Source organism: Hyperolius riggenbachi, chromosome 2, assembly GCF_040937935.1.
Source record: "Hyperolius riggenbachi isolate aHypRig1 chromosome 2, aHypRig1.pri, whole genome shotgun sequence".
In the NCBI taxonomy this organism is placed as follows: Eukaryota; Metazoa; Chordata; class Amphibia; order Anura; family Hyperoliidae; genus Hyperolius; species Hyperolius riggenbachi.
In genome coordinates, this window is record NC_090647.1 from 186,161,004 (window position 1) to 186,187,378 (window position 26,375).

Consider the following 26,375-nt stretch of genomic DNA (forward strand, 5'->3'; position numbering starts at 1 on the left):
ACCCTCTACACTCCCCCCCCCCCCCCCCCCCAGGCTCTGTATGAGTCACAGACTAAGCTTCTTTCAGCCTATCACACGCTAGTTAGTAGCCATGTTTTTTGTTAGTAAACACTGCCTAAACCTGGCAATTACAAGCCAGGATTGCAGCAGGGAGTGGCAGAAACAGCAAAGAGAGGCCCAGGAGAGAATAATGAATAGAATGGTATGCTTTTTATTGTAAGAATTTTAGAGTACAGAGTCTTTTTAAATGCCACGTGCTACCTGAGCATCGTTTCTGACCATGTCAATCCCCTTCATGACCACCATGTACCCATCCTCTGTTGGCTACCGTATTTTTCGCCGTATAAGCCGCTCCGGAATATAAGACGCACCTAGGTTTAGAGGGCAAAATCCAGAGAAAAAAAAAAAATACTAAACCTGGTACGTCCATATTCCAGGAGTGTCTTGTACATGTTATCCCTTAAATGGTAGCCTCCTGTTTACCTCAGGTGTCCTCCAGTCTGCCCCATGCCTCCTACCAGTCTGCCCCATGCCTCCTACCAGTTTGCCCCATGCCTCCTACCAGTCTGCCCCATGCCTCCTACCAGTCTGCCCCATGCCTCCTACCAGTCTGCCCCATGCCTCCTACCAGTCTGCCCCATGCCTCCTACCAGTCTGCCCCATGCCTCCTACCAGTCTGCCCCATGCCTCCTACCAGTCTGCCCCATGCCTCCTACCAGTCTGCCCCATGCCACTCAAGTCCTCCTTTCTCCCCATGTCTCCTCCACCATGTCCCCCGCATGTCTGCGCTTCTGTGCCCGGCTGCCCCCGCATGCTGTCTAGCCCCCGCTGTGTGCTGCCTTCCACCCCAGTGATGTCTGGCCCCAGCTGTGTGCTGCCTCCCCCTGCGTGATGTCGGCGCTTCTGTGCCCGGCTGCCCCCGCATGCTCTCTGGCCCCCGCTGTGTGCCCGGCTCGTGCTGCCTGACCCCCGCTGTGTGCTGCCTCCCCCCGCGTGATGTCTGCCCCCCCCGGGTGTTTAGCGGCAGCTGCTTACCTCCTCCATCATGCCCGCGAGGACTACAGACCTCCGTCTTCTGTGTGCGGCTTCCTCTAGTGCCGGGCTTCTAATGACGCGTCATCGTGACGAGTCATTAGAAGCCCGGCACTAGAGGAAGCCGCACACAGAAGACGGAGGTCTGCAGTCCTCGCAGGCATGATGGAGGAGGTAAGCAGCTGCCGCTAAACACCCGGGGGGGCAGACATCACGCCGGGGAGGCAGAACGAGCCGGGCACACAGCGGGGGCCAGAGAGCATGTGGGGGCAGCCGGGCACAGAAGCGCTGACATCACGCAGGGGGAGGCAGCACACAGCTGGGGCCAGACATCACGGGGGTAGAAGGCAGCACACAGCGGGGGCTAGACAGCATGCGGGGGCAGCCGGGCAGCCAAGTACAGACAATGGGGGACAACATGGAGGTGACAGGAGGACGCACACAGGCAGGGAATCCCCGACGTGGCGACGGTTTATATCGGCGGGCGTTCGGAAGTCGGGGATTCCCTGCCTTTGCCATATAAGTCGCAGGGACTTTTTCTCCCCATTTTAAGGGGAGAAAAAGTGCGTTTTATATGGCGAAAAATACGGTACTTCCAGTAGGATAATGCACCACAGTGTTCTCCCCAGAAATTTTTTCCAGCCGGGTGGCATGAAAAAGTAGCCGGGTGGGGTGCAACAGGGGGAATGCAGGGCCATGTAAGCTCTGCTGACAGCATAGCAGAAGGAGGAAACGAGCCAATATCAGCCGGGTGCTTACCAAAATGAGCCGGATGGAGGCCTGAGGAAAACACTGAGCCTCCATATGACTCTTGCTTTAATGCTAGGTACAGAGATGCTAGGTGAGATTTTCTGCCAGATTTACTGTCAGAACGATTATTTCCAACATGTCCGATCTGCTTTCTGATCAATTGCAGAGCATTTTCCGATCGATTTCCGTTCACTTCAATAGGAAATTGATCGGAAAATGCTCGAAAATCGATCAGAAAGCAGATCGGTCATGTTGGAAATAATGGATCTGACAGTAAATCAGCCGGAAAATCTGTGTGTACCCAGTATTATATATGCACCATCTGTCTTAAAGTGAACCTGCCAAGTCAAAACCAGGAAAAACTGTTTTTGGTTGTTTTCAATGTGCTATTACTGTGCTTTTTGTTTGCTTTTGAAAAAAACAAAAAAATAGGCTTGATTTGCAGTACACAGTGCAGGTGAAACAGACCTCATATTTTCATACATGTCCAGAGCTAGACAGTTATACATATTGGGCATCATTAATGGTTCCGATCAACCTCTATTGTTCCGTCAATGTTTTTGGGGTTGGTTCCTCTACCAATCATCTGATTGGTAAGGTTTTCATTATTTGTTGACCCCATTGTTGTGGAACCACAAGGCTCAGCATGTCCTACAGATTTAACTGAGAAGCTGCAAATTAACACATAGGTATGAACTGGGTTTTTTTTGAAAAAATGCAAAGCTCAGCAAAAGGACATGCTGGCCCCTTGAGATTCCAGAGATTAGTGTATCCTAAGGGTTAAAAAAGAGGGGGTGGGAATACACTTCAGGACAGAGCTTTATGTGTGCAAGCTGACCTAAGGTCACAGCTTTTTTTTGCCTGTACCTATCAGATAAGACTGCTTTTTTTCCCCTTCAGCGCTGCTGTCTGTTTGCTCTGTTCTCTGGGCAGCCAAAACATCCCGCTCTCTGAAGCTATTGGAGATCTGCTCCGTGCGTCTGACACCCGGGGAGGAAGTGAGTGATTGCCTGCACTCCTTTCTTCAGTCTGAAGTGCCGTAATTCAGAGATGGGAAAGTTAGTACGGCACGTAAATGTACAATTGTACGGTGGGGAGGGAGAGAGACAAGTGACACAGCCGTGAGGAGGAAAGGAGGCACTAAATACCCGGATTACAGAGCCAGACGGGCTGTAGTTTGCCCAGCTCTGCTTTAGTCACACAGGCTCCAGCGTCCCTTCACGATCGTGCAGGCAGAGTGAGAGAGAGAGAGACTGCCTGTAATGTGCTTCGTTCCTACTTCCTAGAGGAGCACTATGCGCAGTATAACAGATGGCCCCGCCTATTGCCATGCTGAGGCAAGGAGTGTACGAGCCCGCCGGAAAGCGCGAGATCTCGTACGTAGAGGAGCTGGGCAATCTGCTACAGAGGAGTCAGCGCTGAGTACAGAGAACAGTGCTGGCTTTTCTAATATGCAAAATAGCAGCCGGGCGGGGCCTTAATTCACCCGGGCGGCCCGCCCACTTAATTGATCCTGGGGAGAACACTGCACCATGTCACAAAGCTCAAATCATTTCAAATTTGTTTCTTAACCACTTGCCGACCGCCCACAGCCGATGGGCGGCGGCAAAGTGGACGCCGAAAGGACCGCAATACGTCCAAGGGCGTAGCGTCCTTTCGGCATGCCGGGGGAGCGATCGCGCCATTGATGACACGCGCTTCCCCCGGCAACCGGCTCCGTCCACCCGCGACGACAACCCGCCCCCCTAATAACCCATCAATCACTCCCTGTCAACGCTATTTTTTTTTACTTCCTTAAACTGCCCCCTGGGGACTCCTGATCAACCCCCCACCCCTCAGATTCTCCCGAGACCCCCCCCCCCCCAGTGTACTGTATGCATCTATCCCCCCTGATCACCTGTCAATCACCCTGTCACTGCCACCCAACAATCAGCCCCTAACCTGCCCCTTGCAGGCAATCTGATCACCCACCCACACCATCCGATCGCCTGCAGACCCGCCGTCAGATCACCTCCCAAGTGCATTGCATCTGTTCTTTCCTCTAAACACCCACTAATTACCCATCAATCACCCCTTGTCACTGCTACCCATCAGATTAGACCCCTATCTGCCCCTAGGGCACCCAATCACCCGCCCACACCCTCAGACCCCAGCCCTGATCACCTCACCAGTGCATTGCTTGCATCTATTCCCCCCACTAATCACACCTTGAGACACCCATTAATCACCTCCTGTCACCACCTGTCACCCCCTAGCACACCTACCCATCAGATCAGGCCCTAATTTGTCCCGTGTGGGCTCCTGATCACTCGGCCAAACCCTCAGATCCCCCTCAGACCCCCTTCCGATCACCTCCCCAGTGCATTGATTGCATCTATTTTCCCCTCTAACCACCCCCTGAGACACCCATCAATCACCTCTTGTCACCCCCCTAGCACTCCTATCCATCAGATCAGGCCCAATACAACCTGCCATCTAAGAGGCCACCCTGCTTATGACCGGTTCCACAAAATTCGCCCCCTCATAGACCACCTGTCATCAAAATGTGCAGATGCTTATAGCCCTGAACAGTCATTTTGAGACATTTGGTTTCCAGACTACTCACGGTTTTGGGCCCGTAAAATGCCAGGGCAATATAGGAACCCCACAAGTGACTCCTTTTTAGAAAAAAAGACACCCCAAGGTATTCTGTTAGGTGTATGACGAGTTCATAGAAGATTTTATTTTTTGTCAGAAGTTAGCGGAAATTGATTTTTGTTTTTTCACAAAGTGTCATTTTTCACTAACTTGTGACAAAAAAATAAAATCTTCTATGAACTCACCATACAACGGAATACCTTGGGGTGTCTTCTTTCTACAATGGGGTCACTTGTGGGGTTCCGATACTGCCCTGGCATTTTAGGGGCCCTAAACCGTGAGGAGTAGTCTGGAAACCAAATTCAAAAATGACCTGTGAAATCCTAAAGGTACTCATTGGACTTTGGGCCCTTTAGCGCAGTTAGGGTGCAAAAAAGTGCCACACGTGGTATCGCCGTACTCAGGAGAAGTAGTATAATGTGTTTTGGGTGTATTTTTACATATACCCATGCTGAGTGGGAGAAATATCTCTGTAAATGGATAATTGTGTGTAAAAGAAAAACAAACAATTGTCATTTGCAGAGATATTTCTCCCACCCAGCATGGGTATGTGTAAAAATACACCCAAAACACATTATACTACTTCTCCTGAGTACGGCAATACCACATGTGGTGCACTTTTTTGCAGCCTAACTGCGCTAATGGGCCCAAAGACCAATGAGCACCTTTAGGCTTTACAGGGGTGCTTACAATTTAGCACCCCCCAAAATGCCAGGACAGTAAACACACCCCACAAATGACCCCATTTTGGAAAGTAGACCCTTCAAGGTATTCAAAGAGGAGCATAGTGAGTCCGTGGCAGATTTCTTTTTTTTTTTTGTCGCAAGTTAAAAGAAATGGAAACTTATTTTTTTGTCACAAAGTGCCATGTTCTGCTAACTTGTGACAAAAAATAAAATCTTCTATGAACTCACCACGCCTCTCAGTGAATACTTTGGGATGTCTTCTTTCCAAAATGGGGTCATTTGGGGGGTATTTACCGTATTTTTCGGACCATAAGACGCTCCGGACCATAAGACGCACCAGGTTTAGAGGACAAAAATCAGGGAAAAAAAAATATACTAACCCTGGTGCATCCATGGTGCAGGGACATCTTGTGGATCTTCTCCCCTTAATCTTCCCCCCAATTATTTCCCTCTTGAGTCCTTCTTTGACCATCCTGTGTCCTCCTCTCTCCATTTGTCCTCCTCTGTCTCCTCTGTTCCCATGTCTTTTCTGTTCCCTTGTATCTCTCTTGTCCCCCGGTGTTCTCCTACCCCCCTCCCCATCTTTGATGTCCCCGGTGTCCTCCTTTTCTCTCCCCTGTGTCTCTGATGTCACCCCCCCATCTTCCCTGGTGTCATCCCCCTCCCCCATGTCCCCTGGTGTACTCCCCCCCCCATCTCTGATGTCCCCTGGTGTCCTTTTCCTTCTCCCCATCTCTGACATGCTCCTGTGATCTGCTGCTTTCCCCCTTCCCCTTGGCTCTGATGTCCCCTGGTGTCCACTTTTCCCCCAGTGGCTCTGATATCCCTCTTTCCCTTCTCCCTTGTGTATCTGATGTGCCCCGTGTCATCCTGTCCCCATCTCTGATGTCCTGGTGTCCAACTTTCCTCCCTTCCCCATGTCTCTGATGCCCCCCTTTCCCTTCTCCCCCATATCTCTGATGTGCCTGTCATCCTTGACCCCCTCCGCCCTCTGATGTCCTGGTTTCCTTCTTTCCTCCCTCCCCCATGCCTCTGATGTCCTCCTTATCCCGCTCCCATCTCTGATGTGCCCCCCTGTGGCTTAATTTGCTTCCTCTGTCCCCCTTAAGGTGAGATCGTTATCATCAGCAAGAACGGTGTGGAAGATCCTCAGTGCGACGAGCAGGGATTCGGTCCTCGTTCATTCATGGATCCAGCTTCAAAGTACTTCCTTCAGGTTGCAGGCACCATGCGGCCAATCAGGAGAGGCGCTGCACGGACAACATCCAATCACTGCTGCCGCTGTTCTAACAGGACGTGATGGTCCCGCGGGCGGGACAAGGCTCTGTCATTGAGCCAATCGAGTGCAGTGATTGGCTCAATGACAGAGCCTTGTGCAGTGATTGGCTCAATGACAGAGCCTTGTCCCGCCCGCGGGACCATCGCGTCCTGTTAGAACAGCGGCAGCAGTGATTGGATGTTGTCCGTGCAGCGCCTCTCCTGATTGGCCACATGGCTTCTGCAACCTGAAGGCGCACTTTGAAGCTGGAGCTGCGAATGAAGGAGGACCGAATCCCTGCTCGTCCGCACTCAACACCGATCACGCTGATGGTAATTATTTCACTTGCAGGGGGACAGAGGCAGCACATTAAGCCACAGGGGGCACCGATACACGGGGTGGGGGAGGACATCTGGAAACACGGGACATCAGAGATGGGGAGGGAGCTGAGGAAGACAAAGGCACATTAGAGCCCCTGGGGTTGCAAAGGAGGACACCGGGACATCGGAGACAGTTGGAGGGGGGAAAGGAGACAGAGGGGCACATCGGAGACAAAGGGGCACATCAGAGACAAAGGATGGCAGCCTCCACAGGACACCTTCGGACTATAAGACGCACTGACTTTTCACCCACGCTTTTGAGGGAGAAAAAGTGCGTCTTATAGTCCGAAAAATACGGTATACTATCCTGGAATTTTAGCACCTCATGAAACATGACAGGTGGTCAGAAAAGTCAGAGATGCTTCAAAATGGGAAAATTCACTTTTGGCACCATGGTTTGTAAACGCTATAACTTTTATCCAATCCAATAAATATACACTGAATGTTTTTTTTTTAATCAAAAACATGTAGCAGAATAACTTTCATGCTCAAATGTATAGGAAATTTTACTTTATTTGAAAAATGTCAGCACAGAAAGTTAAAAAAGTCTTGACAAAATTCATTTCTTTTTTGATGAATATAATAAAAACTAAAACTCGCAGCAGCAATCAAATAGCACCGAAAGAAAGCTGTATTAGTGACAAGAAAAGGAGGTAAAATTCATTTAGGTGGTAGGTTGTATGACCGAGCAATAAAACGTGAAAGCTACAGTGGTCTGAATGGAGAAAAAGGCTCTGGTCCTTAAAGAGGAGCTGTTCGGTATAAGGTCTCAGAGAAAATAAACACATATATCAGTAGCTAAAGATTGGCTGTACTTACATTACATATGCATTTCACTGTCCACGTTTGGATTTCACAGAATTTGTATATAGTATATGCAGAGATAGATGCTCCTGACAGCTCATGGCAGGCTCCATGTTTTTCTGTCAAATGTGTCATCATGTCCTGCCTGCTTCCTGATCACAGATAAGCTCCTACTTGAACAACACAGTGTGCAGTGAATATTAATGAGCCATGTGGCTAGTAACAATAGCTGACTCCTGCAGTGTACTCTGCCCGAGATTTATCAGTGCTACGCGCTGGACTGATTACAAGCTCCTGTAACATCTCATTAGCAGCCGAGGGGAGGGCCCCAGAATGCTTTGCAGTTTAGTATGCGGCTTGCGTCCTTATGGTTCTATAACAGCCTTTCTGATAAGCACACATCAAAGGTAACTGAGATTTTTATCTTCACTAATGGCTTTATGACTTCCTTCTAAACTGTTTAACACAGGAGAATAGAGGTTTAAATTAGCTTCTGCAGCCTGACAGTTACTAAAGAGTAACTGTCAGGCTGCAGAAGCTAATTTAAACCTCTATTCTCCTGTGTTAAACAGTTTAGAAGGAAGCCCAAAAGCAATTAGTGAAGATAAAAATCTCAGTTACCTTTGATGTGTGCTTATCAGCAAGTCTGTTATTCTTAAGAAGACGCAAGCCGCATATTACTGCAAAGCATTCTGGGGCTCCCCCCTCGGCTGCTAATGAGACCTTACAGCAGCTTGTAATCTTGTAGCACTGATAAATCTCGGGCAGACTACACTGCAGGAGTCAGCTATTGTTCCTAGCCACATGGCTCATTAATATTCACTGCACACTGTGTTATTTAGTACAAGCTTATCTGTGATCAGGAAGCAGGCAGGACATGACGACACATTTGACAGAAAAACATGGAGCCTGCCATGAGCTGTCAGGAGCATCTATCTCTGCATATACTATATACAAATTCTGTGAAATCCAAACGTGGACAGTGAAATGCATATGTAATGTAAGTACAGCCAATCTTTAGCTACTGATATATGTGTTTATTTTCTCTGAGACCTTATACCTAACAGCTCCTCTTTAAGGGGTAGAAAGACTGTGGTCCTCAAGTGGTTAAACATGACAATGAGTTCACTGTACTAAAAAGGCCCCCCACAGTCACCAGATCTCAACCCAATAGAGCATCTTTGGGATGTGATGGAACGGGAGCTTTGTGCCCTGGATGTGCATCCCACAAATCTCCATCAACTGCAAGATGCTATCCTATCAATATGGGCCAACATTTCTAAAGAATGCTTTCAACACCTTATTGAATCAATGCCACGTAGAATTAAGGTAGTTGTGAAGGTGAAAGGGGGTCATAGTATGGTGTTCCTAATAATCCTTTAGGTGAGTGTATACTGACATACAGAGGAGAAACATTCTTTAGCAAACAAATAAATGAAATTAGATGCCTTAGCTGTTCCTTTAGGAGGCTTTCCTAAACATCCTGGCTAAATTAATAAGAGCAACAGTTTCCTCAACAAAACAAAGCAGACTGAAAACGTAAATTCTGAATTCAAATTGTGACTGGGCTGATTACATGCAGCATTAATTCTAAGCGAAAGAGAACTGAGGCATTTTTTTATTTTTTTTTTTCATTTCTGATTAGCTCAGAGTCTAGCCACAGTTTATGAAGGCCCAACCATATTGATAGGCTTCATCACCACGCTCTTGGTGTTGGGCATAAAAAGTCTCATGTTTGCTAATAATCAGAATTTGCCAATCGAATTTAATAATTACATAGAAATACATAAAGAAAGGGAAAAGAGAAACAGACCAAAGGAAGAGCTACCTTCAGAGAGAGAAAGTTCCATATCCTCCAGCGTACAAGACGCCCCCCCCCCCCCCCCCAAATCCTGCAATTACGATAGTTTTCTGTAGTTACCACCGCCCTCGCAGCAGAAATGGATCGCAACCCCGTGTTCAACGTGGAACTCAGCCACTTTTGAAAGTGTGCTCCAGTCCAGAGCCCCCCTGCATTATCCGATATTGCAAGGCCTAAAACCAAGTGCCCCAAAATGAATGATTGCTAAGTGCACCTTTACAAAAGAACAAGTTTCCAGAGGCAGAGCCTCCCGATAAATTCAAAGCGTCAGCAAGTGTAGGGATCCCTGCATCAACAGATACAGCAAGGCCCAGAACCAAGTATCACATGCTCAGCATGCATGGCTGCTAAGTGCACCTTGCCAAAGAGTACCCGTTTTAGAAGTGGCTGCAGGTAGTGCTTCTTCAGTGTTCTCCCCAGGCTCTTTTAGTCGGGTGCTCTACCCGGCTAGATTTGGTGACCACCCGGCTGACATCGGCTCACCTCCTCCTATGCTGTAAGCAGAGTTGCCCTGCATTTTCATCTTGACCTACCCGGCTACTTTTTCATGCCACCCGGCTGGAAAAAAATTCTGGGGAGAATACTGTTCTTGATATCTTTAAAGCGACAGGGAACTTTGCTTTATCAAATGCCTCAAGGCCCAGAATAAAGTGTCTTAGCATGCATGAACGCTAAGTGTACCCTGGCAGAGAGTACCTGTCTTAGAAGTGGCTGTAGGTAGAGCCTCCTGGCCCATTTAAAGCAACAGCACGTACAGGTGCCCCTACACCACCAGACACCACAAAACCCAAAGCCAAATGTCCCAGCATGCACGATCGCCAATGCACCCCGGCCAAGAGCACCTGACCCCGAAGTGGCTGCAGGTAGAGCCCCCGATACAACAAAAGCAACAGCGCAAAAAGGGACCCCTTCACCATCAGACCCCCTCAATGCCCAAAATCAGGTGTCTCAGCATGTGTAACCGCTAAATTCAGCCCAGCAAGGAGCTTCCATCCCAGAAGCGGCCGCAGGCAGAGCCTCCAGATATATCCAGGGGAGATCTTCAGACCAAGTTACTGAATATTCGTCTTATTGAACTCACACTTCTCGGGCTTAGCGTATAATCCATGGATACGGAGACAGGCCAGGACCTTTTTTACGTGGTTATGATGTTCCTCTTGAGAAGAAGAGAAAATGAGTATGTCGTCCAGATAGACCACCATGAAAATGTCGATGTAGTCTCTAAAGATGTCATTGACAAAGTGTTGGAATGTAGCCGGAGCATTACATAAGCTGAACTGCATCACTAAGTACTCGAAGTGTCCGAAACGGGAACGGAAAGCAGTCTTCCACTCGTCCCCCTTGCGGATCCTGATCAGATTGTAGGCTCCTCTCAAGTCAAGCTTGGAAAAGATGCAGGCCGATCCGAGTCTCTGAAATAGGTCAGGCATCAGTGGGAGACGATATCGGATCTTGTTGGTAATTTTATTAAGATCACGTTAATCTATGCAGGGAAGAAGAGAACCGTCCTTTTCAACAAAGAAGATCCCAGCTCCAGCAGGGGATGAGGAAGGCCTAATAAACCCCTTCTTGAGATTCTCTTCAGTACCTGTTGACATTTCCACGAAGGAAGAGGTGTTACCCAGTAGTGGAGTCTAGGTGACCACGGGTCTTCACCCACAAACCCTTGAGGGGAGTGCAGGACCACACCCCCAGGAGGGGGATGTGGAACTTAACTGCCTAGTGCCCTACCAGGTCACTACTGGGATTACCTCAGCAAGTGGTCAGGAGAACAGTGGCACTAGTTGTGGAGAAAGCTTGGTCAGACAAGAGCCGGAGGTCCAGGGTAAGCAGAGTTCAGCGTAGGTCGAGATCACAAACCAAAGGTCAGGGCAGGCGGCAGACAACGGAGGTCGGGGGTCACAAGCCAAAGGTTGGGGCAGGCAGCAGACAACGGTAATCCGGGAGACAGAGCCAAAGGTCTGGGCAGGCGGAGATCAGCGGTAGTTGGGGTCACAGGCCAAGGTCACAATAGGAGATCAGATCAGAATAATAGCAAGGCAGGAACAACGGTTCACCAACAGGCTAGCCAAGCAGTCAGAATGAGCAGCACTGCTGTCGGGGCAGTGCTGCTTTCATACTGTGCATTGGCGCCGAAATTAGCACCCTGCGGACACGCGCACAAAAATTTGCGCAACACTTTGCACGCAATACCTTGCGCATGCGCATAGCACGCAACACCATACACCAGAAAAGAGACTACAAGGCCCAGAGAGCCCCCGCGCGTGCGCACTAGAGAGCGCACCCGAGAGCCCCACGGGAGACCAAGGCGGTGAGTGTGACACAATTTGATAGTGGTTTGCACGCCCTGACCAAAGATCGCCTCTGTTTTATTGATACAGAGGTCTAGGCCTGTGCTTACTCTTAGACAAACCTCAACCTTTTTCCAGAATTTCTGGATTGGGGGACAGGACCACCATATGTGGCATTTAAAACCATCTTCACAGCACATAAAAGCAAAAAAAAAAAAAAATGAACAGTGACAGTAAACACTATCTTACCAGCATATGAAACAAAAAAAATGAAAAGATAGAAAAAAAAACAAAGAATTATGGCATTTAAAACCCATCGTACCAGCACAAGAGCCTTGTTTAACCACCCTGGCGTTCTGATAAGATCGCCAGGGAGGCTGCGGGAGGGTTTTTTTTTAATAAAAAAAAAACTATTTCATGCAGCCAACTGAAAGTTGGCTGCATGAAAGCCCACTAGAGGGCGCTCCGGAGGCGTTCTTCCGATCGCCTCCGGCGCCCAGAATAAACAAGGAAGGCCGCAATGAGCGGCCTTCCTTGTTTTGCTTAGATCGTCGCCATAGCGACGAGCGGAGTGACGTCATGGACGTCAGCCGACGTCCTGACGTCAGCCGCCTCCGATCCAGCCCTTAGCGCTGGCCGGAACTATTTGTTCCGGCTGCGCAGGGCTCGGGCGGCTGGGGGGACCCTCTTTCGCCGCGCGGCGGCGATCAGGCAGCACACGCGGCTGGCAAAGTGCCGGCTGCGTGTGCTGCACTTTATTTCATGTAAATCGGCCCAGCAGGGCCTGAGCGGCAGCCTCCGGCGGTGATGGACGAGCTGAGCTCGTCCATACCGCCAGGCTGGTTAAACCATCTTCTACAGTTTTGAACCAATGTATAAACTTTGTTCCTTGTGTTAGTCTCATGTTTTCCGATTTGAAGCCACCCATTAATACAGTGTCGAGAAAAAGCGCTTAAACTGTGTCCAGGTATACAAAAGTGTGTGGGTACTGGGACATCAGTATATTTCCTATTATCCTTTTTTCTGCTGTTAATAGTGAACCTGTGGTGTTTCATGCGATCACGTAAAGGTTGTCTTGGTTTTCCCACATAAATTCCTTTGGGGCATTTTGCACACATGATCAGGTATACCAGATTAGATGAGTCGCAGGAAAAGGTGGCTTGTACTTCTGTATTCCTGTTGTGTACCTGGTATTAGTATCCTGTCAGTGGAATGGATGCGTTTACAGGTCCCACACCTTTTCCCTCGGCAGAGGAATTTTCCATTCTGTTCTGGCCTATTTAAGACACTCCTGACAATCATCTGTTTAACCACTTCCCGACCGCCGTATGTACAATTGGCGGCCGGGAAGTGCACCCCGCAAGGACCGCCGTATTGACAATTGGCGGCGGTCCTTGTAGGGGCATGGGCGGAGCGATCGCGTCATCAGTGACGCGATCCTCCGCCTCCGCCTGGCGCCGCTCACCCGCCGCAACATCCCGCCGGCCATACGGAAGCGCCGGCAGGATGTTAACCCCGCGATCGCCGCATACAAAGTGTATAATACACTTTGTAATGTTTACAAAGTGTACTATACAGGCTGTCTCCTGCCCTGGTGGTCCCAGTGTCCGAGGGACCACCAGGGCAGGCTGCAGCCACCCTAGTCTGCACCAAGCACACTGATTTCCCCCCCCCCCTGCCCCAGATCGCCCACAGCACCCATCAGACCCCCCCCTGCCCACCCCCCAGACCCCTGTTTGCACCCAATCACCCCCCTAATCACCCATCAATCACTCCCTGTCACTATCTGTCAACGCTATTTTTTTTTTATCCCCCACCCTGCTCCCTGCCCCCTCCTGATCACCCCCACCCCTCAGATTCTCCCCAGACCCCCCCCCCCAGACCACCCCCCCTGTTTACTGTATGCATCTATCCCCCTGATCACCTGTCAATCACCCATCAATCACCCGTCAATCACCCCCTGTCACTGCCACCCATCAGCCAGCCCCTAACCTGCCCCTTGCGGGCAATCTGATCACCCCCCCACACCAATAGATCGCCCGCAGATCCGACATCAGATCACCTCCCAAATCCATTGTTTACATCTATTCTCTCCTCTAAACACCCACTAATTACCCATCAATCACACATCAATCACCCCCTATCACCACCTGTCACTTTTACCTATCAGATCAGACCCTAATCTGCCCCTTGCGGGCACCCAATCACCCGCCCACACGCTCAGATTGCCCTCTGACCCCCCCCTTATCAATTCACCAGTGCATTAATTACATCTGTTCTTCCCTGTAATAACCCACTGATCACCTGTCAATCACCTGCCAATCACCTATCACCCATCAATCACCCCCTGTCACTGCCACCCATCAATCAGCCCCTAACCTGCCCCTTGCGGGCAATCTGATCACCCACACCATTAGATCGCCCGCAAACCCGCCGTCAGATTACCTCCCAAATGTATTGTTTACATCTGTTATCTTCTCTAAACACCCACTAATTACCCATCAATCACCCCCTATCACCACCTGTCACTGTTACCTATCAGATCAGACCCTAATTTGCCCCTTGCGGGCACCCAATCACCCGCCCACACGCTCAGATTGCCCTCTGACCCCCCCTTATCAATTCGCCAGTGCATTAATTACATCTGTCCTTCCCTGTAATAACCCACTGATCACCTGTCAATCACCTGCCAATCACCTATCACCCATCAATCACCCCCTGTCACTGCCACCCAACAATCAGCCCCTAACCTGCCCCTTGCGGGCAATCTGATCACCCACCCACACCAATAGATCGCCCGCAGATCCGACATCAGATCACCACCCAAGCGCAGCGTTTACATCTATTCTCTCCTCTAAACACCCACTAATTACCCATCAATCACCCCCTATCACCACCTATCACCACCTGTCACTGTTACCCATCAGATCAGACCCTAATCTGCCCCTTGCGGGCACCCAATCGCCCGCCTACACGCTCAGATTGCCCTCAGACCCCCCCTTATCAATTCGCCAGTGCAATATTTACATCTGTTCTCCCCTGTAATAACCCACTGATTACCTGTCAATCACCCCCTGTCACTGCCACCCATCAATCACCCCCTGTCACTGCCACCCATCAATCACCCCCTGTCACTGCCACCCATCAATCACCCCCTGTCACTGCCACCCATCAATCACCCCCTGTCACTGCCACCCATCAATCACCCCCTGTCACTGCCACCCATCAATCAGCCCCTAACCTGCCCCTTGCGGGCAAACTGATCACCCACCCACACCAATAGATCGCCCGCAGATCCGACATCAGATCACTACCCAAGCGCAGTGTTTCCATCTATTCTCTACCCTAAACACCCACTAATTACCCATCAATCACCCCCTGTCACTGCTACCTATCAGATTAGACCCCTATCTGCCCCTAGGGCACTCAATCACCCGCCCACACCCTCAGAATGCCCTCAGACCCCAGCCCTGATCACCTCGCCAGTGCATTGCTTGCATCTATTCCCCCCTCTAATCACACCTTGAGACACCCATCAATCACCTCCTGTCACCCCCTAGCACACCTACCCATCAGATCAGGCACCAATTTGCCCCGTGTGGGCTCCTGATCACTCGGCCAAACCCTCAGACCCCCTTCCGATCACCTCCCCAGTGCATTGATTGCATCTATTTTCCCCTCTAACCACCCCCTGAGACACCCATCAATCACCTCCTGTCACCCCCCTAGCACTCCTATCCATCAGATCAGGCCCAATACAACCTGTCATCTAAAAGGCCACCCTGCTTATGACCGGTTCCACAAAATTCGCCCCCTCATAGACCACCTGTCATCAAAATTTGCAGATGCTTATACCCCTGAACAGTCATTTTGAGACATTTGGTTTCCAGACTACTCACGGTTTTGGGCCTGTAAAATGCCAGGGCGGTATAGGAACCCCACAAATGACCCCATTTTAGAAAAAAAGACACCCCAAGGTATTCTGTTAGGTGTATGACGAGTTCATAGAAGATTTTATTTTTTGTCAAAAGTTAGCGGAAATTAATTTTTATTGGTTTTTTTTCACAAAGTGTCATTTTTCACTAACTTGTGACAAAAAATAAAATCTTCTATGAACTCGCCATACACCTAACGGAATACCTTGGGGTGTCTTCTTTCTAAAATGGGGTCACTTGTGGGGTTCCTATACTGCCCTGGCATTTTAGGGGCCCTAAACCGCGAGGAGTAGTCTAGAAAACAAATGCTTCAAAATGACCTGTGAATAGGATGTTGGGCCCCTTAGCGCACCTAGGCTGCAAAAAATTGTCACACATGTGGTACCGCCGTACTCAGGAAAAGTAGTATAATGTGTTTTGGGGTGTATTTTTACACATACCCATACTGGATGGGAGAAATTTCTATGTAAATGGACAATTGTGTGTAAAAAAAAATCAAAATTGTCATTTACAGAGATATTTCTCCCACTTAGCATGGGTATGTGTAAAAATACACCCCAAAACGCATTATACTACTTCTCCTGAGTACGGCGGTACCACACGTGTGGCACTTTTTTACACCCTAAGTACGCTAAGGGGCCCAAAGTCCAATGAGTACCTTTAGGATTTCACAGGTCATTTTGCGACATTTGGTTTCAAGACTACTCCTCACGGTTTAGGGCCCCTAAAATGCCATGGCAGTATAGGAACCCCACAAATGACCCCATTCTAGAAAGAAGACACCCAAAGGTATTCCGTACGGAGTATGGTGAGTTCATAGAAGATTTTATTTTTTGTCAAAAGTTAGCGGAAAATGACACTTTGTGAAAAAACACAATTAAAATCAATTTCCGCTAACTTGTGACAAAAAAATAAAAACTTCTATGAACTCACCATACTCCTAACGGAATACCTTGGGGTGTCTTCTTTCTAAAATGGGGTCATTAGTGGGGTTCCTATACTGCCCTGGCATTTTAGGGGCCCTAAACCGTGAGGAGTAGTCTTGAAACAAAAATGACCTGTGAAATCCTAAAGGTACTCATTGGACTTTGGGCCCCTTAGTGCAGTTAGGGTGCAAAAAAGTGCCACACATGTGGTATCGCCGTACTCGGGAGAAGTAGTATAATGTGTTTTGGGGTGTATTTTTACACATACCCATGCTGGGTGGGAGAAATACCTCTGTAAATGACAATCTTTTGTTTTTTTTACACACAATTGTCCATTTACAGAGGTATTTCTCCCACCCAGCATGGGTATGTGTAAAAATAAACCCCAAAACACATTGTACTACTTCTCCCGAGTATGGCGATACCACATGTGTGGCACTTTTATGCACCCTAACTGCGCTAAAGGGCCCAAAGTCCAATGAGTACCTTTAGAATTTCACAGGTCATTTTGAGAAATTTCGTTTCAAGACTACTCCTCACGGTTTAGGGCCCCTAAAATGCCAGGGCAGTATAGGAACCCCACAAATGACCCCATTTTAGAAAGAAGACACCCCAAGGTATTCCGTTAGGAGTATGGTGAGTTCATAGAAGTTTTTATTTTTTTGTCACAAGTTAGCGGAAATTGATTTTAATTGTGTTTTTTCACAAAGTGTCATTTTCCGCTAACTTTTGACAAAAAATAAAATCTTCTATGAACTCACCATAATCCTAACGGAATACCTTGGGGTGTCTTCTTTCTAAAATGGGGTCATTTGTGGGGTTCCTATACTGCCCTGGCATTTTAGGTGCCCTAAACCGTGAGGAGTAGTCTTGAAACGAAATTTCTCAAAATGACCTGTGAAATTCTAAAGGTACTCATTGGACTTTGGGCCCTTTAGCGCAGTTAGGGTGCAAAAAAGTGCCACACATGTGGTATCGCCGTACTCAGGAGAAGTAGTATAATGTGTTTTGTGGTGTATTTTTACACATACCCATGCTGAGTGGGAGAAAGATCTCTGTAAATGGACAATTGTGTGTAAAAAAAATTAACAAATTGTCATTTACAGAGATATTTCTCCCACCCAGCATGGGTATGTGTAAAAATACACCCCAAAACACATTATACTACTTCTCCTGAGTACGGCAATACCACATGTGTGGTACTTTTTTGCAGCCTAACTGCGCTAAGGGGTCCAAAGTCCAATGAGCACCTTTAGGCTTTACAGGGGGTGCTTACAATTTAGCACCCCCCAAAATGTCAGGACAGTAAACACACCCCACAAATGACCCCATTTTGGAAAGTAGACACTTCAAGGTATTCAGAGAGGGGCATGGTGAGTCCGTGGCAGATTTCATTTTTTTTTGTCGCAAGTTAGAAGAAATGGAAACTTTTTTTTTTTTTTCCTCACAAAGTGTCATTTTCCGCTTACTTGTGACAAAAAAATAATATCTTCTATGAACTCACTATGCCTCTCAGTGAATACTTTGGGATGTCTTCTTTCCAAAATGGGGTCATTTGGGGGGTATTTATACTATCCTGGAATTCTAGCCCCTCATGAAACATGACAGAGGGTCAGAAAAGTCAGAGATGCTTGAAAATGGGAAAATTCACTTTTTGCACCATAGTTTGTAAACGCTATAACTTTTACCCAAACCAATAAATATACACTGAATGGGTTTTTTTTTATCAAAAACATGTTTGTCCACATTTTTCGCGCTGCATGTATACTGAAATTTTACTTTATTTGAAAACTGTCAGCACAGAAAGTTAAAAAAAATCATTTTTTTGCCAAAATTCATGTATTTTTTGCTGAATATAATAAAAAGTAAAAATCGCAGGAGCAATCAAATAGCACCAAAAGAAAGCTTTATTAGTGACAAGAAAAGGAGCCAAAATTCATTTAGGTGGTAGGTTGTATGAGCGAGCAATAAACCGTGAAAGCTGCAGTGGTCTGAATGGAAAAAAAGTGGCCGGTCCTTAAGGGGTAGAAAGCCCTAGGTCCTCAAGTGGTTAAAGGTGGCCATCCACTGGTCGAGTTGCCATCAGATCAACCAACAGATAGATCCCTCTCTGATCGAATCTGATCAGAGAGGGACCGTATGGCTGCCTTTACTGCAAACAGATTGTGAATCGATTGTGGTTGGGGTGTCTTGGCACCCTATGGAAAAAGAAACAGGAGACAAAAAAGGGAGCCCGATAGTGCAGTATGTCAGTTAATGACATGTGGAGAAAATAATTAAGTAATTAAAAGGGCTACTCACAAAGGAGGGTTGCAAGGGGCAACCCACCACAGGAAGCAGGTGGAGACCATAAACCCGACTCCACTCGGGTGGTCCTGGAAGGACCTTGATGTGGTCGCTCTCTCAGATGAAAAAAGGATAGACAAAACATCTACCGTGGTAAACCAACGGGTGTTCTGTCACCACCCCTTGGACAAGACATGTACGGGGGTATACACGTGAGAAGCGGAACGAAAATCATACATGATTCCAAACATTATTTTACAAATAAATAACTGCAAAGTGGAGTGTGCGTAATTATTCAGCCCCCTTTGGTCTGAGTGCAGTCAATTGCCCATAGACATTGCCTGATGAGTGCTAATGACTAAATCGAGTGCACCTGTGTTTAATCTAATGTCAGTACAAATACAGCTGCTCTGTGACGGCCTCAGAGGTTGTTTAGGAGAATATTGGGAGCAACAACACCATGAAGTCCAAAGAACACATCAGACAGGTCAGGGATAACGTTATTGAGTAATTTAAAGCAGGCTTAGGCTTCAAAAAGATTTCCAAAGCCTTGAACGTCCCACGGAGCACTGTTCAAGCGATCATTCAGAAATGGAAGGAGTATGGCACAACTGTAAACCTACCAAGACAAGGCCGTCCACCTAAACTCACAGGCCGAACAAGGAGAGCGCTGATCAGAAATGCAGTCAAGAGGCCCATGGTGACTCTGGACGAGCTGCAGAGATCTACAGCTCAGGTGGGGGAATCTGTCCATAGGACAACTATTAGTTGTGCACTGCACAAAGTTGGCCTTTATGGAGTGTCAAGAAGAAAAACATTGTTAACAGAAAGCATAAGAAGTCCCGTTTGCAGTTTGCCACAAGCCATGTGGGGGACCCAGCAAACATGTGGAAGAAGGTGCTCTGGACAGATGAGACCAAAATGGAACTTTTTGGACAAAATGCAAAACGCTATGTGTGGCGGAAAGCTAACACTGCACATCACTCAGAACACACCATCCCCACTGTCAAATATGGTGGTGGCAGCATCATGCTCTGGGGGTGCTTCTCTTCAGCAGGGACAGGGAAGCTGGTCAGAGTTGATGGGAAGGTGGATGGAGCCAAATACAGGGCAATCTTGGAAGAAAACCTCTTGGAGTCTGCAAAAGACTTGAGACTGGGGCGGAGGTTCACCTTCCAGCAGGACAACGACCCTAAACAAATCCAGGGAACAATGGAATGGTTTGAAACAAAACATATCCATGTGTTAGAATGGCCCAGTCAAAGTCCAGATCTAAATCCAATTGAGAATCTGTGGCAAGATCTGAAAACTGCTGTTCACAAACACTGTCCATCTAATCTGACTGAGCTGGAGCTGTTTAGCAAAGAAGAATGGGCAATGATTTCAGTCTCTATGATGTGCAAAGCTGGTAGAGACATACTCTAAAAGACTGGCAGCTGTAATTGCAGCAAAAGGTGGTTCTACAAAGTATTGACTCAGGGGGCTGAATAATTACGCACACCCCTCTTTGCAGGGTTTTTTTTTTTAAATGTTTAGAATCATGTATGATTTTCGTTCCACTTCTCACGTGTACACCACTTTGTATAGGTCATTCACGTGGAATTCCAATAAAATTGATTCATGTTTGTGGCAGTAATATGACAAAATGTGGAAAACTTCAAGAGGGCCGAATACTTTTGCAAACCACTGTAGCTACAAATATTAAGAAAAAACAAAAAACACAGATATTTATATAAAAAAAAAACATGGGGGGGCGATCAGACCCCATCAACAGAGAGCTCTGTTGGTGGGGAGAAAGGGGGGGGGGGGGGGGCTGGGGATGGTTTGAAGAAGAATAACTTGTGTGCCGAGTTGTGCGGCCCTACAGCTTGGCCTTAAAGCTGCAGTGGCCTATTAAAGAGAGTCTGAAGCGAGAATAAATCTCGCTTCAGACCTCATAGATAGCAGGGGCATGTGTGCCTCTGCTAAAACGCCGCTATCCCGCGGCTTAACGGGGGTCCCTGATCCCCCAAATCTCCTCCGTACAGCCGCGGAGCGCTTCCTGGTTGGTGCAGGGCTAACCGCCGCAGCCCTGCCCCACGCGAGTCTGTCAGCGCGTATCTCCGCCTCTCCCTCGCCCCTCTCAGTCTTCCTTCACTGAGAGGGGCGGGGGAGAGGCGGCGATGCGCCGCTGATAGACGCGACTGGAGGCAGGGCTGCAGCCGTTAGCCCTGCCTCCAGGAGCGACCAAGTGTTGCAGTCGGGGGTTTGGGTGTGAAGGGACCCCCGTTTAGCGGGGCGATAGCGGCGGTTTAGCAGGGGCACACATGCCCCTGCTAACTATGAGCTCTGAAGCGAGATTTATTCTCGCTTCAGAGTCTCTTTAAGCAAAAACTGGCCTGGTCTTTAGGGGAGTTTAGCACTGTAGTCCTCAAGTGGTTAAAGGATAGCAGAGCTCAAAAATATATGAAAAGATGAGGGGGGGGGGGGGGGGGGGGGAGCTGGCATGTATGGTGAGCTGTCCTGATGCCCACCGCTCCCCCCAGATTCAAGATACTGTGTCTGACCTGCAAATCTGTCTACAAAACCTGTCCAACCTACATTTCCGATCTTACTCAGGAGGTACACACCTAGCCGCTCACTCCGCTACTACTATGAACTTCGCCTGACCACCCCCCGCATCACCCAGTCCCATGCACGCCTCCAGGACTTCTCAAGAGCTGCTCCAACACTATGGAACTTCCTACTTCCACCCATTAGGGCAGCCCCCTCCAACATCTTCAAGAAGGCCCTCAAAACTCACCTTTTCACTCTGGCCTACCACCCCACCTCAAGTAGACTAGCGCCCCAGGGACAACTCAGTCGTACTGGAGTGTGGGGTCTTCAGTCAAAAGCTCGAAACATACTGCCAACTTTTCTATTATTTTTTTCAATTGACAGCTCAATTAACTAATCAAACTACCAATTAAATATCTGCTTTCAAATATAATTAGCCCCATGCAAAGATCTATTTCTGCTCAAAAATGTATGAGGATACTTGTTGCCAGAAAAAGCTAGCACAAAGTAAATGAACAAAAGGATGCAAGCACCTGCACAATAATTGGACAATCTTTGGCATTACAGAACAGTGCTGATTCATACACTTATGCTGGGCATACATGGAGTTTCTTTTCCTTATCAATCGAGCCGCTGATGGCTCGATTCATAATATCCGACAGGTCCGATGACCTGCCGGATAGATTCCCCGTTCGATCCCCGCCAGTGGACAATAGCGGGGAATCGAGCGGCTGATAAGGAGTGCCGGCGGGGACGAGCGGGAATTGATCCGTGGGGATGCGCAGGCATCGAGCCAGCGGCTCGATCCGGCGCATAATTGCATCCATGTACAGTGTTCTCCCCAGAATTTTTTTTCCAGCCGGGTGGCATGAAATAGTAGCCGGGTGGCATGAAAAAGTAGCCGGGTGGGGCGAGTTGAAAATGCAGGGCAACTGTGCTTACAGCGTAGGAGGAGGTGAGCCGATGACAGCCAGGTGGTCACCAAATCTAGCCGGGTGGAGCACCCGGCTAAAAGAGCCTGGGGAGAACACTGCATGTATGCCCAGCATTACACACGTTAATATAAAAACAACTACACAGATGCAAGTAAAAGATTGAAGTACCACCAGTGCAAACAAGTGCTAAATTTAAAACACATGTAAACACATACAAATAATTATGTTTCTTCCAGAGTAAAATGAGCCATAAATTACTTTTCTCCTATGTTGCTGTCACTTACAGTAAGTACTGTAGTTGAAATCTGACAGAACCAACAGGTTTTGGGCTAGTCCATTTCTTCATTGGGGATACTCAGCATGGCCTTTATACTTTATAAACCCACTCCCTGAAAAGGATTTATACAAAAATCCTGGCCAGTCTCCAGCTCACTATACACTTTTTTTTGGTAGTTGGACAGAGCATCTGCCATTCACTAAGTGCTTTTGAAAATAAAGAAAACCCTGATAACCACCCATAAGGAGATGGGCTAGTCAGTTCTGTCAGATTTCTACTCCCTACTGTAAGTGACAGCAACAGTAAAGTAATTTATGGCTCGTTTTACTCAGGAAGAACTACACTTCAGATTCGTATGTGTTTACATGTATTTTAAATTTTATAACTTTTGCCACAGTGTCCCGATTAGTGGGCCTCGATTGATCGTGTGCATTGCTGATCGCATTTTTATCAATGCACAATGATTGATCCGCAGTGACATCAGAAGTACACAGATTGCACTGTCTGATATTGCCATCCAAATGATTCACAATGCATGGTTGCATGCATTTCTGCACATTCGCTGTGCAATTCCATCCGTGATAAATTAACAAAATTGTAACCGGATGGGGAAAAACAGAGCAAAGGGCCCGCCTGGCCCGTTACATAAACAGGTGCTAGATTTATGTGTACCGCCATTTTACGTATGCGCGGGGCCACAGACGAGATCCACGCCCTCCTCAACCTTACCTCTACTCACCCACAGCAATGCACAAGTACACTACAGTGGCGCACACACAGGTGGATGCAGACACCTGGTGTTTTATTATTAGGTAGGTAGTCAATTTATTGTGGATTGTTAAGTATCGCATGTTTGTTTCTTCCTCTGCATAACACCACGAAATATGTTGGCCCTTTATAATCTCAATTATAATAATGCATGCAAAGCACAATTACCCCAGCAGTGTTCTCCCGTCAAAAAATATTTCCAGCCGGGTGGAGTACGACAGGGGAATGCAGAGCTGGCACAACTCTGCTTACAACACAGGAGGAAGATGAGGAGGTGAGCCAGTGACAGATGGGTGCTCACTATCCATTCATGCACATTCATCACTAAAGCCTGTAGCAATTCACCACAAGCATAGCGCTGCCGCATCGCCTTGCACAAGCATGGCGCTGCCGCCTAGCCTTGCACAAGCATGGCGCTGCCGCCTAGCCTTGCACAAGCATGGCGCTGCCGCCTAGCCTTGCACAAGCATGGCGCTGCCGCCTAGCCATGCACAAGCATGGCGCTGCCGCCTAGCCATGCACAAGCATGGCGCTGCCGCCTAGCCATGCACAAGCATGGCGCTGCCGCCTAGCCATGCACAAGCATGGCGCTGCCGCCTAGCCATGCACAAGCATGGCGCTGCCTCCTAGCCATGCACAAGCATGGCGCTGCCTCCTAGCCATGCACAAGCATGGCGCTGCCGCCTAGCCATGCACAAGCATGGCGCTGCCGCCTAGCCATGCACAAGCATGGCGCTGCCGCCTAGCCTTGCACAAGCATGGCGCTGCCGCCTAGCCTTGCACAAGCATGGCGCTGCCGCCTAGCCTTGCACAAGCATGGCGCTGCCGCCTAGCCTTGCACAAGCATGGCGCAGCCACCTAGCCTTCCACAAGCATAGCGCAGCAACCAAACCTTGCACAAGCATAGTGCAGCCACATAGCCTTGCACAAGCATAGCGCAGCCACCTAGCTTTGCACAAGCATAGTGCAGCCACCCAGCCTTGCACCCCTCCCCCCACAGTGCGGACACTCACATAGGTTCCAAGGTCTTTGACAGCCAGTTCTTCAGCGCTTCGAAGTCTTCTATGATCATAGTGGTCGGAGAGCAGCTGCGAGCAATATCGACTCCTCTATGCGGCCGACAGATTCCGGGAGCGGGAAAGCGTGCTGCAGCTCTCACTGCACTCTGCTGCTTCCCTCTCTGCTGCCGTACCGGGACACCTCACAACAACACCCACTCACCGACAACCAGAAGCTCTAAGATGGATGCCACCAGAATAGTACGTCCGACGTCATCACGCAATGCCCCACAACACGCATGCGCGTCGCCAGAGGTCCTGCGTGTGAAGGAGATGTACTGAGGGCTGATTGGTTACTGTCCTAATCTAGTAGCCGCTGTAGCTCCAGTGCAGGCATGTGTGTCTTGTCTTCTGCGTATAGAGACAGTATGAAGAAGAAAACAAAATATTGGATCATTTTATCATCGCAAACATGCTGCGATACCCCCTCCTTCCCTCGATAGCTGCTGTTAATAGGACTATGAGGAAATCAAACCATTTAGTTTCAGTTAAAAATGACAATTATAATGTTTTTTTTAAACTCTGCACGTTAGAAATCCAATTCAATGAATCTAGGTTTTGAACACAGGCTGTATTTCAGAAACTGCAGCCTGTGTGCAGAACCTTCTTGATACAATTGACAAGGAGCTGGCATTCGCTCATGATTGCTGTGCGATCTGTTCGATTAGATAAATCGAATTCAGCCTTTTCTTTTTAATTTATTTAATAATAGTAAATCTGCATAAATTGGTGCTATGACTAATGGCCATTGTGGGTCCGAAACATGTCAGCATTCCTGCTGTGTCGGTTTTACCTGATTTAATAAATTGGAAGTTTTTATACTTTTGATGATGACATCCTGAGGAGCGGAGCTCTCATCCTTTCCTCTGTTATCCTGGGTTTGAGTTGCCTGGCTTCAGCACCAGGGGCATAGCAATAGGGGGTGCAGAGGTAGCGACCGCATCAGGGCCCTTGGGCTAGAGGGACCCACTCCTCAAACACATTCTAGCTCTTTATTGGTCCTGTGCTGATAATATTCACTTCTATAAATGATTTGAATGATAATAATCGTTAACACACAGTTTCTCATTCCCTTCTTGCACCTCTGACACTGTGGTTGTCCTTGATTGGTTTTGGTGTGTTGTATCAATTGTTATCTATAACATGCTTGGGGGGGCCCCAATGCTAAACTTGCACTGGGGCTCACGGCTTCTTAGCACTATCAGCACTATCTTGGCAAGTGGAGGTTGAGCGGAATTCACCATATTTTTCAACATTTGGATATAATATCTATCCAAAATATTCTGTGCTTTGAAATTATGGACTTTACATATAATGGAAGTACCTGTCCATGAGTTCTTTTGCCATAAAAGACAAAATTATTGGAGTTAGTCCATCTCCTCCCGCATCTATCCAATAAAGGCACCTGAAAATGTAGGCGCCCAGTAATGCCAATAGTAAAATATCGATATTAAATACCAATATTTTACTATGGACAAACCTAAGCCTAGTTTCACACTGAACATTCCCACCCGACGCCTAACCTTAACAGCCTCTCTCCCCCCCTCCCCCCCCCCCCCCCCCCCACACACACACTACTTCCCTAATGCCTAAACCTAACCCCCCTCCACTCACACACACAAACTACCTGCCTAATGCCTAAACCTACTGACCACCCCGGTGAGATGGGCACAGGGCAAGCCAAATGACAGCTCTGTGGCTAAACTCCCTGGCGGCGTTAAATACTATTCCCCCTCCGAGTTGTAGAAACCTGGAGGGCGGTGTAATTAGGGGTCTGGCGATCGCCGAACCACTGTTGCACGGGGCGCGCATCATAGCATTGGTGCTAGGATGGCACTCAGCTTCGGCTCTTGCCCTCCCCCCCCCAACTACCTCCCTAATGCCTGAACCTAACACCCCCCCCCCCCCCACACACACACACACACAGGGGCGTAGCAATAGACATAGCAGCCCTGT

General features: G+C 48.3%; 1 protein-coding gene across 2 annotated transcripts in view; it reads right to left on the reverse strand.

The window, feature by feature from the left end:
* Window positions 1–24,760, reverse strand: part of RBM26 (RNA binding motif protein 26) — a 134,530-nt gene extending 109,770 nt beyond the window's left edge. For both annotated transcript variants that reach the window (XM_068267904.1, XM_068267903.1), the window contains exon 1: window positions 24,375–24,760. In XM_068267904.1, the coding sequence (XP_068124005.1) occupies window positions 24,375–24,433 (59 nt within the window). In that variant the 5' untranslated portion in view covers window positions 24,434–24,760. The remainder of the gene's footprint in view (window positions 1–24,374) is intronic.
* Between the last annotated feature and the right edge of the window lie 1,615 nt (window positions 24,761–26,375).